Here is a 21,176-nt window from a genome sequence, read left to right as displayed (position 1 = left end):
TCTGAATTGGAGAGTTTGCTCCCCTTTGATTGCCTACTGAAAAAAGTTTTAAAATTCTAGAATGTCTTAGGTTAAAAACCAAATGATCAGTTTTCTTGCATTATGAGGACTCATTTATTCTTATCAAAAGCACCCATCACAAGTGTCAATGTGACATTTTTGAGAAGCAGGAGGACAGCAGATATATGTATCTACTCTATTTCACAACACTGGAAACAGTATGAGAACAAATCCCAATTTGGATTTAGGATCATTAGCCACATCAGTTATTTTGTTATAGAGGATATAAATTTAGTAAATGATATGCAGGAACATCTCATTTTAGTGTTTGAAGACTAACACTCAAGGAGTGTGTATGTGTAGAAGGGGCAGAGAAGAACTTCAGCAAGAAGGACTCCAGTATCACTGTACTGCTGTCAAGTGCAGGAATCTTGCAAATTGCATGGTTTTGAATCCTGGCTCTGTTGTCATTACCAACTGTATTGGCAAGTTTACCTACTCTGTCTACGCCTCAGTTTCCTCACTAGCAAGATGACGGTAACAGCGGTGTCAACGTATTAGGGTTGTTAATATCAAATGGGTCTAATATTAGAGTGGGTTGATAATAAATCCTTGTCCTTAGTATTTAGAAGAAAACATGAAAATAGAAAATTACAAACCTGAACCTCTGGTTCATTCACACAACCAACAATTGGATCTGCTAGGTCCTCGCCTTCTCCTGGGATGTTTGTACTATCCTCCTAATATGTGTGCCTTAAAATAGAATGCAAGCACATTGTTCAGGTGCCTAAAACATATTAAAGAAAGGCATAATACAAAGATTTTTAAATGGCTATTAGCAATTCCTATTTTACCTATTTAAAGAGAACATATTTTCTTTATTCTAGTTTATTTCTTAGGCTTAATTATTCTTTAAGTCACTGATTTGAAATAAAATTTTAAAAATGCCACTGACTCAGCAGAATAATGCTAAACTATCTAAGTGAAAAAAACAAAACAAAAAAACCCAAAGTTGTATTTAGATGAGGGTAAACTGGGAGGCTAGAATATGTTCGCATATTATATTCATATATAGACATATATGTGTGTATATATATTTGAACATTTTGCCAGATCAGTTTAAGAAAGAAAGCTAAACATTTCTAGTGTTACCAAATTTTTGAAAGAATATCAAGTGTATTATTATATTGTAAGAGGTATAATATGGTATTAGGAACTGGTTTAACTCAATTCCTAAATCATAGTTACATTAAAATCTTAAAAGTAGATGAAATGACTCAGGTTAATATCTATAATGGCCTATATATGTTTAAAAAGTTATCTGGCTTTATTTGAAATCTTAAGTTCCAAGTCAAGTTGGAGAATACATGTGGCTTCTTTTACAGAGGAGTTGGAAAGAGAAATGTGACTTCAAAGGCTAATCTTCACGTTTTATGTGCATGCTAGTAACTGGTGAACGTCAGCGTTTTTCAGCCCAAAAGATACTGATGTGTTGAAATATGTCGGCCTTGCTAGCACTTAAGAAACTCACAAGAAATATTAACTAGATAGAATTTAGCACAGACGTTAAAATTACAGTTCCTTGAGATTTGAATGATGTAGAAGTAATCTTCAACAGATCAAGGCGTTCGTGTACTTCTGAAGCACTGAGAGAGAAGTTCGTGGACTCTCTTTTAAATACAGAAATAAAGTATAGTTCTTAGATCTTTATTTTTGGCACTAAGCTAATTCATAAGTTTACCAAGAAATTACTGATAAGCAGGTAGTGCTTATCACTACCAAACAATGTGTCCAAATCTCTAATTCTTAAAGAAAATTATTCTTCAAGGAAAAAAGTTTCCCTTGGATTAGAACTGGCAAAAATTGAATTAATCAAAATGAGAGTTGCATTCTTACTCAAAAAGGAGGATGCCACATATCTCAAATGGAGGTTTTCATCCTCAAAGGGATACAAAGGAAATAGCAAGAGCATGTTAGAAATATAAACCTTTGTTAACACAAAAGCAGTAACACATTTCCTATGAGTCTATTTTGCAGCTTTCATTTCCAAGTTGGGCAAAATTCCAGCTAAGTTTGGTCGAATTCTTACCAGCTTAACCAATTCTCCAGAGGACTCAGCCCCAGCACTGATGTAGAGTTTTATCTACATAAAAGTAAACATGTACCTTGACCCCACAACTCCAGAAAAAAAATCAAAACACAAAGAGAAAGTGGACTTGAATTTTTAATTTTTTTAAAGATTATCTATATATTAATAAAAAGTGCAAAGAATAGACCTTCATGTTTAAATTATATTCTAAAATAAAATATATATTTCCATTAACTGCAGGAGACAACTGGCAAGTAAAGAGCCTGAGAGAGTCCAGTCCCTCTCCATCACTACAGTGGACATATATTTTAAGGAAGCACCTATGGAAAATAGAGTGTTCACAACACATCTGGTAATACAGATAGCTTCTGGGGGTTCTTGAAAGCGGTTTGTTTGCATTTTCAATCTAACATGGAATGAAAGGAAAAATCAAATTTATAAAGAAAGACGGCATTCTTCAGAACAATCTAGCATTCTGCATTATTGTCTTACATGCCCTAGAGCTGGCACTTCCCACGTAGGAAGTCACGCTCATGTGCGCATTAGCAACAGCAATCACCAGCTGTCTCAAATAGACCAGCAACTTGTGCAACAAGTGTTGTCTGCTCATAACACTGCTGATTTAGCAACACAACAGAAACAGGTTAGAAGTGAACTTTCTTTTAGTAAACAAGTCTTTAAACACAGCACAGTCGTAACATTCAGCTCTGTTACACACAGCCCATGTTTGGGGTGTATTTTCACTAAAAGGCTTAAAGAAACAAGGGATTACAGAACATCTGGTGCTTTCTTCTGTACTTATGGCAATGGTGGCAATAGGTTGCAGAAACAGTAGAAACTTTTAACAATGAAAAAAACATGACTCTGAAGTTTGGGATATTTCAACAATTCATATTCTAAAACTGATTTCTATTGTGATTTCAGCAGCTTCGTGTCCACATGTAGAAGGGCCCTGTGGCTTTCTTTTATTACCCCTTTCCTTGGTCCTAACTGAAAAGAATTTTGAGAAAAGATATGCTCTGTACACTGTGCCTGCAGCGACCTATCTGTAACACTGGTGGTGACAGCACTTTGTTCCCTAAATGTCACTGGATCTGGATCAAGTCAGTACTAAAATACAGACAAGCTGCAGCAATCAATTATGCATAACTTACAGAGTCAAAAGTCCGTGGTCTCTTTGCTCCTTCTTTTTGGCCCGCTATAAAAATAATTTTAGTCGCAAGTGTCTACACAGCACCAATTTTTTTTTTCCCCCAAAGCAGTATCTTTACTCAGCTACCCAAGTGCATCTACTGGGACACATGCTCAACTAGTATTTCTCATTTGCTTCTGTTCTGTGACTCTAAAAGACCAGTAATTGTATTAGATTTAGGTTGAATCAAAAATTATTCAGCAATTATTAAAACCATTGCTTGCAATGCTCTAAAAATACCCACGTCCACTGAATTAAATGAGAAGTTCCCCTGACATGCAACTGTATATAGAAGCATTATGCCTGCAGTTGATGGACACTGTTCTGTGATAACAGAAGGTACAGGTCCCTAAGAGTAAAAAAGCATTTCATAAAACTTTGTCATATATAAAATATCTTATTAATTGTGACCATTTCACTTATGATTAAAGTATGACATAAGTGTTCACTCTGCCTTCTGCTGTGAGACAGTCAGGGGTCATAAAATCTCAAAATAGAACAGTGCATCTATTTCCCAGTCTGACAAAAGCAACGGGCTCGATGACACTGTTTCTCTCTCAAACTCATCTGCACCCATGCGCACATCTACAAGCACCCCATTTTCATCTTCACGACACTATTGCCACACTTCCCCCCGCACCCGACTTCCAAAAACCTGTCAGGAGAATGTGATTGCAAAATAACTGCTCTTGGCTGCATCCAGCCAGGGTCTCCCTTGCACACTTTTCCGATCTTGAGAGATACCTGTGCAGCGGAGGAGACGAGGCCTTGTTCACCTTTCTCAAACCCTTTGGTTTCCACCTTTAAATGTTACAGTGAATGTAGATTTGACTCAGCAGGCCCGAGTCAAAGGCTTAACAGATACTGAACCTGAAGTGCATTAAGAGAATAAACATCTGCTTGTTAGAGCTTAGGAAATTTTAAAAAGTAGCAATAATAAAAGCAACTCCCCATACATGAAGAATTTACAAGAGTCATCTAAAAATTTCATAAGAAATTAAAGAATTTGTAGGAGGGGCAGGATCATGTAATGAAGGTGAAAAGATCAAACACAATCAGATGATTACATTCTTCAAAAAATACTTCATGTGCACACCTCTGCCCTCGGCACACTAAGCCATGCTCAGGTCTCCCACCTGTCAACATGGTGGTCCAAGAAAGACATATATATATAGATATATATATATAGATATATATATAAAGGGACTACATCTGATTAACAAAGGGGATAAAAGAACACACAAAATGATTTTGGAGCAGGTAGAGAACTAGCTTTTAAAAGGAAAGTGCTTTACATATGCTTCTGTGGAAAAGATAGAACCTGCTGGCAATTCTGAAGTTTTGGCTTTTACACTTTACTTAAAGATTAGGCAAAGCTGTTCTTCCATAGGAGCAACTGAATTGAAATGTAGAACAAAAAGAATGACTCAATTACATCACAAAATCCTAAGGAAGAACTGGGATTCAAAGTTCCCTTTGATTAAAATTACCCACTTTTAATGCAAAGTGCAAGATGGAGGGCTGAAAATGGTGACAGAGGCAGGAAGTCACAGCACTCTTCCTCCTGCAACCCCCTCGTCTCACCCCCTCACATGCTGCAGTTAGTTTATTAGCTAATTCTCAACTCTCTTGGTACAAATAACCATTAATCTATTGGATTCTTCATAAAGTCAGGGCTCTATTCCCAATAGTTTAAAGTATGAAAAAGATGGATTGATAGGAGGAAATACACACAATAAGCAAAAATAAAAGAACTCTGGAATTGGACATATTTCATGTTATGGAAGTAATGGTGGCTGCAATGTGTGAGGAACATTAAACTTGAGATAGCTACTTTCAAGGAGATCAGACTGCTCTGTTCCCAGACAGTTTCAACTCTCCGTCTACTCTTCTTCAAGATCCTAACAGAACATAGGTTCTAAATGAGTACCTGAGATTAGAATCAGGTTGAAATATGCTCAAACACTGAATTATTTTAAAAGGGAAAAAAATGAAGAAACAAAAACCACCCAGGTTGAAAAATAAGAAGTCAGTTATGGACAGAATAAAATATTAGGTAAACATGTGCTGACACATGAAAAATTGAACCAAAAAAAAAAAAAAAAAAAGAAAGAAAGAAAGGAAGGAAGGAGAAAAGAAAGGAGAAAGTGGGAGAGAGGGGCTGACCCTTCAGTAAAGGTTCCTTGTTTCCTGATGTAACTGCTATCGGATGCCCTCCTCGGGGGACATGCCGCTCCTGACAGGTTTACCTAAATGGAAATGATCACCAAGCAATAGACAAGTCATGAGCACAGTAGGAAGCCAGTGATTTCCGACTCATTGTTTCATGAGGGAGAGCACAGGAACTGGAGGTGTGGCTGAAGAAATCTGTGGTAGAAAATACCAAAACCAGCCCCCATCCATTCTAGGGGCAAAATATACAAACCCCCCCAAACCCAAAGAAAATAGAACCAAACAAAACACAACAAAAGCAACCTTCTTCCTCTCCTAAAGAAAACCACATTGGAAATAAACGCCCTGCGAGAAGTCCTCATGGGTATGTTTTCACAAGGCTGGTAGAGGTTATTTTGTTTTGGATTCCACAAAAATTTTATCACCATCCCTAATGCCAAAGGAGTGCAATGCCCGAGAGCTGTACTTCATTTCCTCTGGGCCAAAGGGCGCTTCATGGTCAAAATAGTAGAGAAGCATGTTGCTTGTAGGTAATTGCACTAGAGTTTTTAATTGTTTCTTTAGTTCTGCGACTGTTTGGTCCAGACGAATGCTCATTTCCTCCACCTGATCGTTAAAGTGGACTTCTACTTTTGCACTGCTCTGGGGCCTTAGGTCCACTTCTGCCAAAGGCTCCAACTTCCCATATTTTGTGATCAGTTCATGATACCTACAAAGGAAAACAAACAGTGTCAGCTTAAGCTGTTAGTACATGAACTACGGACTTCTTCAGAACTATAGGGAAGCTACGTTGCTACCTTAACAATTTTTTAATACCCTATTCTTTCTGTCTGTCTGTCTATCTAATGACTATTATACAATCTGTGATCTGCTACTGTTACCCTGATATGGCTGTGATCTGGTATGTTGAGGTCAGAGTGAAACCACATCCTGTGGACAGAGGGAGGGTTTCTTCTAAAGATGGTCCCCATGCCTGCTGTTAATCATTATGTAAGAACAGGCTCAGGGAGGGAAGCAGAACTTAGAAAAGCAGATTTTACAAAGATAACAGAAGTGTAACCACTCTGCAGAGTTGCTCTCTTGGACAGATCTAAGCATATGTTCCTTTGTAATAGATAGGAAGATAGAATTAGGCCAGTAGTTTCTGAGCCTTGGAGAAGTTGTAGCTTACAGAAACATCTAGTTGTACGTTAGTTGTTAACCCAACTCTTTCAGATATACCTGGTTTGAATGTTCCAATCTAGTTTTGTAGGCTACAATACAAAGAACCTGTAGAAGTAAAGAATACATTCTTCTAAGAAAGTGGTAAATGAAGGATACAAATCCCTTGGTCAAGAAAGAAATACAGAACAAAAGATAGCAAGAGAAGAGTGAATTATGAAGTTACGACTAGGGCCCACATGTGGAGAATGCTTGTTTCATGCATGCTTATATCACTGCTAGCTTTGCAGGACATAGGCCTGATTTTACTGAGGAAGTCTAACAGCTTCTTTCACACCAGAGGGAGAAAAAAAATCTGATAAAAGCTTTATTATAACCAAGACACACTGAGGTTAGCTCAGGATTAGAATATAATGATTGCACAAAATAACTCCTCCACCTCCCTCACCATATTTAGGGTTTTAACTCAGTTAAATCAGAGTTATAATGAGGTTGGGAAGGAACATCAAAGACACAGTAAGAGGTCTGTGGTTGGGGATGGAAGTAATCATTTCCATCAAGGGGAGTGAGGGGGTATGGTAAAATAGAGTCTTGGAGTTCTAAGAACTGATTTCAGAGTCTTGTCTTATAACTTGTTGTGTAACTTAGGAACTCACTCAATTCTTTAGGATCTCAGTTTCCTTACTAGTAAAACTGGCATAATAGTTCTGCCTTCCTACCTTATGAGAGTCAAAAGAATTATGTAAAGTAACAGGCAAGTAAGGACTTTATAAATTCTAAGTTCTTATACAACTAAAAATATTAATGTTACATTCCTACCATTCTGAGCTTACATTATTAAAACACACAGATTTCTCAGAAAATATATGACTGAAATCTACTTAAGTAGAACCTTTTTGGAAAAAGTGGTGTTACTGTAACATTGTAAGTTCCCTACTCCACCCTACGGAAGGACAGAGCTGGGCAGGAGGATGAAGCTAGGAATTTTAACAATAAGATGGTAATAAAGACTGGGGGTGGGGCGGGGAGACAGAAGCAGCAGCAGAAGAAGCAGACAGAGATGGAGGAAGATTGGAGGAGGCACATGGAGCAGAAAGACATGTAAAGAAAAAATTACTCTTGCTTCTTGGCCTTGGCCTTGTGCCGAAGACTTGGGGTACATAGAAGGAGACACTTAACATAGACTGGAGTGAGAGACCTTTGGGGAGGCTGAAAATGACAGCCTTAACCTTGATTTTGCTCTTTTCCTTTCAGATTTGCCTGACCCCGTTTGCCCCTTTTCTGTGGTTCCCCACCATAAGGTGCTTTAGACTGCAGCAAGCTTGCAGGCCTCAGCTACCCTGCTTTGGTCCAACCCTGCTTGGTTGGGCATTTGCCCACAAGGGAATGGGTAACTTTGGGTATTTGACTTGGAAACTATATTCTTTCTCTTCTTTCTATTACACGCTAATTGTCTCTATTGCACACCAGTTGTATTAAAGTTCTTTTAAAGGACTTACGCTTTAAAGTATGTTTTGTCTTGATGTGGTAGATGGCAGAACCTATTTAGTGTGGGCAGACTGGGGGTACTGGGGTATCCCTCACCCTACCCTGTAACATTATGACAAAACAGATTACAGAATCTCCTCCCAGAACTTGAGTCAAAAATAGGTTTTTTTGAAACAGATTAAAAAAAAAATAGCCATCAGGAACTAACATAAGAGAGGGAATAACCTTATTGCCTTATTTAAGAGGAACAGAAACTCTGTATTACATGATTCAGCTAAGCAAGGATCTGACCTGATCCCAAGAAGCCATTCTGGAAAAGGAGTATAAGGATAAAATCCTGAGCACACCAGCTAATGCTTCCCAGTTTAGAGAAAATTGGGCTGAAGGTATAAGAAGCCAGACAGAAAGAAGACTGAGGAAACACCATAGGGGCCTTCATCCCACTTTCAGAATGTCAGGGTCTTAGCAAAGGCAAACAAAACAGATCAAAAAGTCCAAACCAACCAAAACTACGAGGACTTGAAAATTTCCAAGACTCCACACTGAAAAGATGAAGGATTCAAAGTCTAAATGTGTCTTTCCACATTCCATCTCCTAGTATATACCTTAAAATAAGTGAAGCCAGGTTATGATAATTGAACAAATCTTAGAAAAGAGAGCAGAAACCATGGGGTCAATTAAATGCTGAACCCAACTCCAGAGAGGTTTCCCTTTCAGACTAGAAAACCAGGCAGAATTATGTTGATAATACCCAGCTCTCAAAATCCACCTAGAAGTCAGCAGAAACAATAGTGAAGGGGTCAAGAAGAGTTTACTCATACTGTGTTTCAGTCAAGAGATGGTCTGGAGAGAGGGACCCTCTTTTAAAAACATAAGCCGGACACAAAATGACAACTAAGCAACTAAGCACATACCACAGCAAAAAGAATACAAGAAAGGAACACATAGAAAAGTAAGGTGGGGGGCAAAATTCAATCTGAAAGAAAACATAACCAAAGGAAAAGATGATGCCCCATAAATATTTTGAGGCCTAAAAATTAGTAAGCGCGAGAACATAATAAAACAAGAGCTCAAAGACAAATGATAAACAGTGCAGTGAGTTGAAAAAGAGAATCTGTAGAGATAATGAAACAAATTGAGGAGCGAAACAACACCATTACCGACCAAACACATAAATCAGAGAGCATGACCCAAGAATATAATACCTCATCAAGTTTTGTTCAGAAATAAATTTAACAAGCAGATTTCTGAAATAAGAACTTAGGGAATGGGGTGCCCAAATGCCCTTCAGAGAAATAAAAGAAAAACACCATTCAACAATGAGATTAAATAACTGGTGGTAAGTCCTCACCCTATTTAAAAATAAAATAAAACTTAAAAATAATAATAGTGTAATTCTAGGTTTATTTGTATTTGGGACTACAGCCAACTGAATTAATCTCAACAATGAACAGATTTATACACAAAATTGTGACCCATGTGCAAAAAATAAATAGTCTTCTTATAATTGGGACAAGCTAGGGTCCTACAGTCTTCTCAAAATCAACACATCCAGAAAGAATTGAATGTCACTCACCAACCACCTTCTTTTCCAGTCTTGCTTATCTCAGTATCTACCATATACTAACTAATTACCCTAGTCAGAAAGTGGACAGTCATCCCGATTCCTTCCTATTTCTCCTCTCCATTTCTTCCATTCAGTTAATTGATTTGCATCTGTCTTGTCCACTTGCTTTGTAAATTCAAGCCACTGCATTAATAGCCCGGATTGCTACTGCTTTCTGTGGATGCATAAGCTGGATGAGCTTCTTTAGTATCTGTTCCAGCCTTCTCCAGGTATGCCTTCCTGGATTCCTGGAACGCTGAAAAACTACATTTCACACAATCCTTTGCAGATGATTCAGTGGCTCTGGAGAGATAATGTATTTAGAAGAATAGTTGTGGTAGAGGCTTCTTAATTACCAGACTGCAGTTCAAGCAACTTGTTCCAGGAGTCAACACCCTGGTTTGACAATGTCCAGATCACCACTAAGGTGGTGTGATCCAGCACCAGGGACAGCAGCATCCTCAGACTCCACTCACCTAATTCTAGCAGAGGTAGCAGTCCCTTGGTGGGCTAGTTCTGTGATCCTGTTAAAAGGGAATCAAAGGCAGTCCTTCCAAAGATTTCATAAATAACTTTTCCCCTTTATTAAATTCCTTTCCTCTTAAAACAGCTAGTGTGGCTTTGGTTACCTGTAACTGAATCCCAAATAATATCCCTTCAAATAGTTTCCCATGACTTCAGGGTGACCCCAAGTTGCCTCTTGTTTATATTACAGGCAAAGTGTTTCTTATAAAACACACACTTGATCACATCACTCTCTACTTACAATCATACAAGATCCACTAGAATAAAGTCTTAAGTCTTTAACAAGAATTTTGGTCCTCATGATCTTCAACCCCTGGTGTTATTCTTAAAATTATGTTATTTAGCACAATTGACCTTAAGATAAGATTAATTAGATTGGACAAATCTAATCATATGAACTCTTACAAGCAGAGAAGTTTATTTAGCTAGTGGCAAAAGAGAAAGTCTGAGAGATTCCAAGCATGAGAAGGACTTGACATATCATTGCTCAGCTGAATCACCAGCTGGAGGAGCCCATAGGGAAAGCATGAAAAGGAACAGAATTCTGAATGCACCTGCAAGGTGATTATTCTTCAGAACCTCCAATAAGGAACTGTCCTGCTGAGCCAGTGATTTTGGTCTCCTGAACCCTAAGCAGAGAGCCCAGCTGAGCCATGCAGTGCCCAGATTTCTGACCCGAAGAAACTGTGATGTAACAAGAAGGTGTTTTAAGCCATTTACTTTATGGCAATTTGTTATAGCAGCAAAAGTAAACTAATTCAATGACTATAAAAGGCCCTTTATGATCTTGTTCCTTCATAACTTTTTAGTATTATCTTGCTTTATCAACATTACTACTTTCCACACCTGCCTTTCCATTTGTTTAAGTCTGAAAATCAATGTTTACTTATTAACTTACAGGTAAAGCCTGCAGCTTTATATATGAGTAAAAGTTTGGATATAGGCTATAACAAATATTCACTCTTTATGCTATAAAAAATGAAGAAAAAGTATTAGAGCTGTTACTCATTATACACACTTTGAATATATTCCCCTAAAGTTAAGCAAGTGAAAATCATGATTACAAAATATAGGTTTCCCCTGCTGTCCAAAGCAGAATGTTCCTATTTGGTAGACTGCTGCTTGGGTCTAGAAATGCTAAAAAATATTCGCATAGAAATGAATGGAAATAGCATTCCCAGGCCTCCAAAATAACCTACCAAATCATACCAAACAGGTACATTCTACTTTTGCATAGCAAAGAAAATCTGTAATCTGTTCACTTGCAATTATCTTATTTTGTATTCATTTTAAGCTGGGTAAATCAGTAAATACATCATGACTTTACAATGCCCAGTAAATTTTAGAAACCTGTTTCTCCCTACTTTTCCAGCTTATTTTATTCATGATTCAAATGTCCATTCAAACTTAACTATATTTGCGTACTCTATATTGTCTGAGGTTTTATTAGCATTGGCCTCAAAGTTAGAGTCTTAAGAGGTATATGGGTTTTTTCTTCCCAAAATTATAGTCTTAAGAGGTAAATGGTTTCTGATGACTAAGTATTCTTCAAAACAAATGATCTGAATTTATACCCTGCCAATAAGTACCTCCATTTGATTATGTATTTAGTATTTATTAACATCACTTCTGAACTCGGCAAAATGTTATAAGCCTACCTTACATAAATGACAAGGATGTATTGCAATAATCAAATGCTAAAATGTAATATATATACTTTATTTGTTCTAAACACAATTCCACAAAAAACTACCAATGGAAAACTACAAATCACAAGAGAAACACACGCATAAAGGCCAGTGTGACCACATGTGCAACTGAATGATCAACGCAAACCAAATACTAACTGCAACCTTGTGAAAAACACTACCTACAGCCAAACTGGTATTGTGTCCCCCCCCCCCCATTAGATAAAAACACCCTCTGAAAGAAAATATTCTTTTAACTTTAAGGGTCCCTGAATCATGAGCAGTTAGAAATCAGGCTCCCAGTAAAGTGGGCCTGAAGGTAGTGCTAACAAAGAATGGGATGGCTAGTGAAGCCATCTGTGGTGCAGTCAGGGTAGCTTCCCGCCCAGTGCATGAAAACAAGTCTTTACATACTATCACCCCTACCCCATGGCACATTTGCCCAATGTGATAGACACATGAGCAGGTGTTAGCACCATGACGGTCAGGTGGGAAGAAGTATGCCTCTTTGCCCTGCTGCCCTCTTCACACTTGATTCCCAAGATAGTTGGGAGCACTTCCCCAGTCATGATTGAGTCACAGGTCTACGACTCCAGAAAGATTTGGCACGCTACTTGAAAAAGAGTGCAGGTTCCTACTATAAATCTTAGCCTACAAGTGGACTCATGATAAAACCTAAAACTGAAAGATGGATAAAGTCAAAAGATTAACTCATTCTCAACTGAGTAGCCTTCTAAACTATCCTAACCAAATACTACAAACATTAAATATTTTATGTAATTCTTGGGAAACTGGAAAATTAAAGCAGGCCTAGAATGAAGGGGTTTTCATATGGCAAAGCTTCCACATATGGACCCCATGTCTCCAAATCTGTAAAAGAAGCAGCTCACAATCTCAAGGAACACTCTAGAGAAAAATGACAGGATTTATATTTCATGTAAGTGTCTCTACGACAATGAGATTATACGTATCCCTGAGGTGATCTATCTCTCTCTTACAGCTGTCCAAAGATGTGCTCACAGGTGATGGAGGAAACAGTCTTAAACTAACCACTCTGTTAATCTATTGTTCCTCGAATTTAGAATTATATTGAATCAACTGAAGTCTTATTCTAAATAAAGCTATCTTACTCTAAAATAAATCCCTGATACATACATCTCTCTTTTTAATGAATGCAACTAATATAACATGAAAAAATCCCTGATGGCTCACTGGTTGAACCAAACCACTCATGTATAAATAGAAGAAAAACATTCATTTAGTTAATTTAGTTTCCTGGGACATGATTAAGATTCCTAAATATATTCCAAACAGCTAATTGCTGTTATTTAATCTCTTTTGCTTATAGTATGTTTTCTCTCGTTTTGATATGATATTGTATCATGGCATATCAAAGAAATTTCCCTGATATTCTACAAGGCTTTTATACCTTACTGAAATAGTTTTCTCAAGGCAACCAACATCTTATTTATTAAAATACATAAACATCACATCCCATTTAGAGTAGTAAGGACCTTCGAGATCATTGATTACCTATTTTATAGATATAGTAATTGAAGCCCAGTTAGTTAGCCTAAAAGTCTAATAGCTAGAGAACGGAAGGGAAGGCATTAAAACTCAAGTCTTGTTCTCAGATCATCATTATTTCTTAGTTATAACCCTAACAGTTTGCTACAATAATGGACACTGTTCTAGGAACTCTCTTTACCTTTCTATATTTCAAATGCTCCCTTTTCAATCTACTTATGGGTTCTCATTCCTTTTTTACCATCCACATTTGGATAGTCCTAACAATTCACTCCTAGATTCTCTTCCCTATTCTCTTTCTGATTTTCTATCACAAATCTCATTCTATTAGTTAGCTTAAGCAATAGATATTTCCTGCTTATCTTCCTCAAGCTTTTGTATTTCACCTACCTCCAAAATTATTTATTCTCACCTTTCACACATAGCAAATTATCTAGAACTGAACTTAGTATTTTCCCTATAGTTTTTTTTTTTAAATCATGGCTTATATCATAGAATTTTGTTTCAACTCACTATATATTAAAGTCTTGTCAAAATTACCTAGTGACAGGATAAATAGAATGTGATCTACTCATAAGCTAGAATACCATATAGCAGTTAAAAGAATGATTTTCATCTACATTTATCAGTATCATTAGGACTTTGGTCAAAATGGCCATGAATTCATATTTTAACAAACTTCTGCTCTGAATAGTTTTTTAAAAATGAATAAAATATAAAAGGTTCAATTCTAAGAAGACAGGTCCAAACTCAAAAATAACAAACATCTCCATGGAACAGAAACTGAACAAAAATAAGTGAAAGTGAAACCACAGGACTGCTGGGTTCCAAATCCAAAGCAGGCAGTAATAGGAGTATTAGTCCTGTGAGCAAAGGAGATTAGATGTACTTCCTCCATGAAAAAGCAAGGAAAAAGTCAGGTTTACTGCTTGAAGTAGGGGTAGGGCTAGGGTGATATGAGACTGGGTATGAAATAAGGATGCAAAAAACTACTACAGATCCACTACCTAGGCTATCTCTTTAGAGCAATAAGTATAAGTGAAAGAAGTGAAAAGATAACTCTACCACCAGAAATTGAAAAAAATCACGCACTAAGTGATTATATCTGTATTATCTGGGTAATTATTGTGGTACAGACTCTCTAAATAAAATCCATTATAATATCACTGCCAGAAAGAAAAAGAAAAAGAAAAATACTGGATGGTCTCACTCATAGCAGGAATTTAGGAAACCTAAATAAGGGATTAGGAAAAAGGCTAATTATAATAAAGTAAAAATCAAAATCAACAGGCAACTATAACCAGAGACACACTATGGGGGGTATGGGGGGAGGGAGGAGGGAGTAGGATCAAAACAGTGGGGGGGGGGGAATTTTACGGGGATGATAACCAAGACGAAAATGCATACATTGTACAAAAATGAAAAATGATGTAAAAAATATATAAAATAAATTTTTAAAAAATCCATTATAAGTTAAAACCCAGAGCATATAATGAAATCAGTAAAAATAAAAATTTTATTTGAAAATGGGCAAACATGAATAGATATTTCTCCAGAGATGACCAATAAGCTTATGAAATGATGTTTAATATCACTAATCATCAAATAAATGCATACTGTATCACATCCTTCAGGATGGCTATTATTATTATTTTTTTTTCTTTATTTTGTTTGTTTAAAACTGAGACGATTTTGTCTCCTTGGTGTTTTTACCTGGCTAATGACCATTTTAGCACCAATTAACTAAATCTTATAAGTGGACTCCAGAGCAGGCTTCCCCCTCTAGTTGACCCTTCCTTAGAAAATGACTTATGAGATAAAATAAAAACAAGCTTTATGGCTGTTCTCTTGCCTCCCCTCCTCCCCAATCCAATAAGAACAAAGGGGTAAGATTCCTAGCTTAAGAGAAAGTGGGGAGACAGTATCATACTGTGACATCCAGTCCTTGATAGCCAGAAGTGAGACAGCATTTTTTTTCAGTGTGACAGCAGGTGTAAGAGCAGTGGCACATGTGGAAGGACATGGACTGTTAGGCTGTCCTGCTCAGAGAGAGGGTTCATGCTTCCCTTTCTGGGTGGATACAGTCATGGGAGTTGCTGGGCATTCATGAATTAGGCTGCACATGCTAAGTAACTAACCATCTTTAACTATATCACTAAAAACTAATCATGCATTATTTATGGATAACAATGTGTATACATATGTGTTCCCTTTCATTACCTGCTGTGTAAGGCAAAAATATGTCATTCCAAATAAGCAGTTCAGTCTTTAATTATAAAAGAAAACAGATCATGTTCCTATTCAAATATGCACTTAACTCAAAGTAGTACACTAAAATATAGTCGAATTACTTTGCAGAAAAATCTAAAACCTACAGACTTGAACTAATTTAGGGGCAATGCAGGATCCAAAGGGAGATAGTCCATGTAGAAACAGAGACAGCCTCCTTTATAAATGAGGTAGCATTTGCTTAGAGGTCTCGGTTCCTCAAGGGATTTTCCAGAGATGACCAGCATATTCTCTTGGGACGATGTTTTAATAAATATTTCCCATTTAACTGACCCACCCATGACTGCTAAGTTTTTGTGTAGTTGAAATACTGATCTAGTCATTTTTTTTTCTTTTCCTTCTTCTTTTTTTAATTTTTTTTTAAATTTTATTGTTATATTCCCCATACAATTGCAGCCCCCCCATTCTGACCCCAATCCCTCCCCTCCCGCCCCCGCCCCCCTAAAAGTGTCTCTGGTTCATAGTTTTTTGTTGATTTTGATTTTCACTTTCTTATATTCATTTTCCTGGTCCCTTATTTAAGTTTTCTAGATTCCTGCTATGAGTGAGACCACAGGATGGCTATTATTAACACACACACACACACAAATGAAAAAGGAAGAGGGACCACTTACCAACTCATTTAATGAAGCCAGTGTTACCCAGATATCAAAAGTATAAAAAATACAGCTTTTAAAAAAAGAGAATGCTACATACTAATATCCCTCATGAACTTAAACACAATAATCCTTAAAAAAATATGAGTAAATTAAATCCAACAATGTATAAAAAGAATTATTACTATAACCAAGTGGAATTTATTCTAGGTATTCAAGGCTGGCTCAACATTTGAAAATCAAACAACATAACCCCCTTGTCAACAAACTAAAGAAGAAAACTCACATCATATGTTAACTGACAAAGAAAAAGTATTTGAAAATAATAAAATATCCATTTATGATAAAAACTTTCAACAAGTTAGAAGTGAGAAAAACTAATTCAACTTGATAATGAACTCTACAAAAAATCCTATAACTACCATTATACTCAGTGGTAAAAGATTGAATGCTTTTTTCCTAAGATCAAAAGAAAGCAAAGATGTCCATTCTTACCACTGTTATGCAACATAGTTTTGGAGGTTATAGCCACCGCGTTGAGATAAGAAAAAGAAATAAAGTCACAGATTGAAAAGGCAGAAATAAAATGCTTCATATTTGCAAATGACATGAAATACTTAGGTAAGTCTAACAAAAGACTTAAATTACTTGTACATTGAAAATTATAAAATGTTGATGGAAGAAATCAAAGAAAGCTTAAATAAATGGAGAGACATACTATATTCATACACTGAAAGATCCAATATAGTGAATGTCAATCTTCCCCAAACTTATCTATAAGTTAAACAAAATTTCCATCAAATTCCAACAGGATTTTTTTTTTTGTAGACAGAGACAAGTTTAGTCTAAAACATACATAGAAAAGCAAAGACCTAGAATATCTAAAATAAACTTGAAATGCTGGAAGAATCATTCTACCTGAAATTAGAAGTTTACTATATAGCTACAGTAATCAAGACTGTGTGGTATTGGTATGTCTATTTATAGAGATATAGATCAGTGGAAAAGAACAGAGAACGCAGAACAAATATAGTCTCCATTTTTAAAAAAAAGATACAAAGGCAAAGAAATGGGGGAAAGATAGCTTTTTCAATAAATGGTGCTAGAGCAAATAGACAATTACAGGACAAAAGAAATGAATCTTCACCTAAATATCTCATCTTGCACAAAAGTTAACTCAAAAGGAACTACAGATTTAAGTTTAAATGTAAAGCAACAAAAAATTTTAGGGGGAAAAAAAAACAAGAAAATCTTCAAGATTTATAAATAGGCAAAGAATTCTTGACACTAAAAACATGATTAATAAAAAGTAGAAGTTGATGAATTAAACCTCATCAAAATTTAAAACAGTGACAACACCAAATGTTGGCAAAAAGACAGAGAAATGATTACTCATTATTACTGGTGGATATAAAATGGCACACCATTCTAGAAAATGGTACGGTAGTTTCTTATAAAGCTAAACATATAATTAATTATCATACAACTCACCAATGGCATTCATGGGCATTTATCACAGAGGAATGAAAACTATGCATTCTAGGAATGCAAAGATGGCTCAATATCTAAAAAAAAATTGTTAAAATTTAGATATACAAAACAAAAAAAACAAGCTCATGTCAATAAAAAACATTCTATTTAAAAAATGCTATTTATCATAGAAGAAACTTTTAGAAAAACATAGCTGGCAATTGCCTTTAACCTAATGAAGGGCATTTATCAAAAACCTATAGAAAAGTCATACTTCATATAAAAATATTTCACATCTAAACTTAGAAATAATACATTTAATATTATAGCTGAGGGGATACTCTAAGAAATGTGAAAATATCAATAAAATTATTTGTAGGTATAACTGTCTATAAAGAAATCATAAAGAAGTTAAACACTCTAGTCTATACATCAGCAAGACTGATGGATACATGATCAACATGTATTCAATAGCATTCCTATACACTAACAATCAACTGGAAGGCAGTGACAGAAAAAATTATTTTACTTAAAACAGAAACAAAATATATTAAGCATTTAGAAATAAATTTAACAATTCACAAAAGGCAAAGGCCTTTGTGAGAGATTTAGAAACACTGTTGAAAGGTGTAAAAAAAGTTTTAAATGGAAAATACCCTTTATTCACAGATGAGAAGACACAGAGCAAAAAGACTCCTGAATTAGTAAGAGAACTGAATATAATCAGAACCCATATTATAGCTGAAGTTTTTCTAGACCCTGATAAACCAATTCTAAAATTCATAGGGAAAAAGGCCTACAATATCAAACAAATCTAAGGAACACTTAGGTGGGTAAACTCATTCTTATTGGAAATGCAGGCTTACAATAAAGTAATTTAGTAATATAATTCAGTTATTCTATAATGGTACAGGGAGGGGCAGATACACTAATGGAATAGAATAGGACCCTGAAATAGACCCATGCACATAAAAAAATGAGATATATAACAGAGGTAGCATTACAGAGGTGATACTCTCTGTAATGAATTATTCACATGGGGGGAGGGACTCCTCAGATCTCTGATATTATATACAAAAATGGATCCCAGGTAAATCAAAGACATAAATGTGAAAATATTTTCAGGAAAAAAAAAATCCAGGATATAATCTTAAAAAAAACATTGCAAAGGAAAAGATTTCTGAAATAAGATATATTTAACACTACACTTTAAAACTTCTTTTCAGCAAAATACAAAGTGAAAAGACCAGACTGAAGAAATTGCAGACCGAGAAGAAACTACAATGCACATTGACAAAGAATTAGAAAATCTTACTAATATTTAAATGAATATATAAAATATAACAAGTAGCTACCAAGGATACCAAATTCCTTAGAGTAAGAAATAAGAGAACAGACCCCAAAAGATTTTTACTGTAATATTATTTCCCTTCATTAAAAAATAATCTTGAAGAGTAAAATATTAACAATCATTAATTCTGAACGGTGTGAATACAAGTGTTTATTTTTCTCAGTATTTTTCAATATTTTTGCTTAATTCTAAAAAGCAGAAAGAAAAACTGGCCTCTTCCCTGGTCCAAACAAAAGTTCAGATACCAAAAAAAATTCCTTCCACGTACTGACATGGGTGGACTGGTTCTTATCCTTTCTTTCCTTTGCAGTTACATTCAAATACACATATATAACTCCAAACAAGATGAGAAAGGTAGCTTATCTTCTGCTGGGCTGGGAAAGTGGCAGGAAGTCAAAATAAGGTCCAAGGTAATTGGAATGACAAAGGCTGTGAGCAACAGGGAAAGCTAACATTTCAGAGGCTCTCCATGGTGCACCCAGGAGAAAGCCCCTTTTGTTTCCCATCAGACTCCATCTGAATGTGAGGAGTGCTGTGTCATGGCCCTTGTCAGAGGATGATGGAGCCTGGCAATATGGAGAACCCCAGGAGACTCATGTCCAGTGTAGGAATGTTCCTCTACAACAGCAGGTCTTCTGTCTGGAAGGAATATGAGGTAACGGACACAGCAAACTAGGATTTCTCCAGCATCCAAGACAAAATAAGCCTTCATTGAGGTGGTGTCCAAATACAGGCTACTGCCCTGCTCTCACAATAACATGAAGATACAATCAGCTCCATTTAGAAAAGCCATTAGTGTTAAGCAGGAAAAAACAGTCCCCCTATTTTAAAAATCATACCACTAATGACTATCAAATAAACATTTAAAGAATGTCTAATATAATCTTTTACATAATAAATAAAGCTTTCCGAGGTCAAAAATTAGGGATTCCTTGGGACAAACAGAAAGTGAGATTTAGAAAGAATAAAAGCAAAGCCAAGCCTGTAAGAAAGCCTATTTCTGGCTCTGCTGCTCAATTTCTGACAATAGCATTTCCTCCTACCTAATAACTGTTCACTGGGGCTATTCCTCTTACTTTCTTCTTTAGAAAAAGCAAATTTTAAAGTCTAAAAAAGATACCCCAAATCAATGAATTTACTTCCCTTACTGTCCTTAAAATCAAAATGAAACCATTGAACCCCAAAAGATACAAGATATGATGACTAAAAAGAAATGTGGTTTTTCTTTTTCTCTTGTCTCTCTTTAAAACCCAACAGAGGAAGACTATGTTAGTTAAGTACTAAACAAGGAATTTAACTTTAACCTCTCAAAGGAAATGAAGTGATAAAGTAAACACGAAACAGAGGGGATACTGATAAATACAGGCAATGTGGACAGCCATCTGATAACTAGTGAGGCAAAAATAATGAGCATATGTATTTTAACTGCTACCAGACACATTTCTTCTTCTGTAAGTCCTATTTTTGTACCCCTAGAGAAATCAGGGCTATATCAAAGCACATGTAGAATTTTTTTCTAAGAACTACTTCAAATTCTATGTGAACTTCAGCCCTAAAGTTATAACTGTAGAGAGATAGACACAACCTCTACCACATATCCTCCTTTATTAAAGCCTCCGTTGTTAACTAGATCTCTGGGACTCACAGTTTCTCCTTCTAAGTATAAACCAAAATATGTCCATGTAACTTCCCAGTAGAGACCTTTCAATGATTTTCTACTGCTGGCAAGAAACGATCCTAGCCTCCTGGCCTGCACACCAAAGTTCTTCAAAGCCCGCCCTGGCTCCTACCGTCCTCTCGAGCCTTAACTACTACTACCTTCCACTTATACTTTTCACGAGGTCATATCAAATCATCATAGCTGACTACACATAAAGATTTATTTCATACTTCTGTGACTACTTCCCATAGACTCAAATTTGTCTGGAATATTCTCTTCTAACCTGCACCAAATTAACACCTTTTCCAGCAAAGTATCTCTCCTTTGTGTTCCCAGAGCATATTTCAAGTATTCGTTTTATT

General features: G+C 36.1%; 1 protein-coding gene across 1 annotated transcript in view; it reads right to left on the bottom strand.

Moving 5' to 3' along the window:
• Window positions 1-5,843: 5,843 nt before the first annotated feature.
• TBCEL (tubulin folding cofactor E like) overlaps window positions 5,844-21,176 on the bottom strand; it is a gene marked incomplete at both ends in the record, with an annotated part of 35,064 nt that continues 19,731 nt past the window's right edge. The window contains one exon of the mRNA XM_084251092.1: window positions 5,844-6,162. Within this exon, the coding sequence (XP_084107218.1) occupies window positions 5,844-6,162 (319 nt within the window). The remainder of the gene's footprint in view (window positions 6,163-21,176) is intronic.

This window comes from Talpa europaea, assembly GCF_964194135.1.
Source record: "Talpa europaea genome assembly, chromosome: 12".
Classification (NCBI taxonomy): Eukaryota; Metazoa; Chordata; class Mammalia; order Eulipotyphla; family Talpidae; genus Talpa; species Talpa europaea.
The sequence above is the reverse complement of the archived record's forward strand: the minus strand, read 5'-3'. Positions and strand labels throughout refer to the sequence as shown.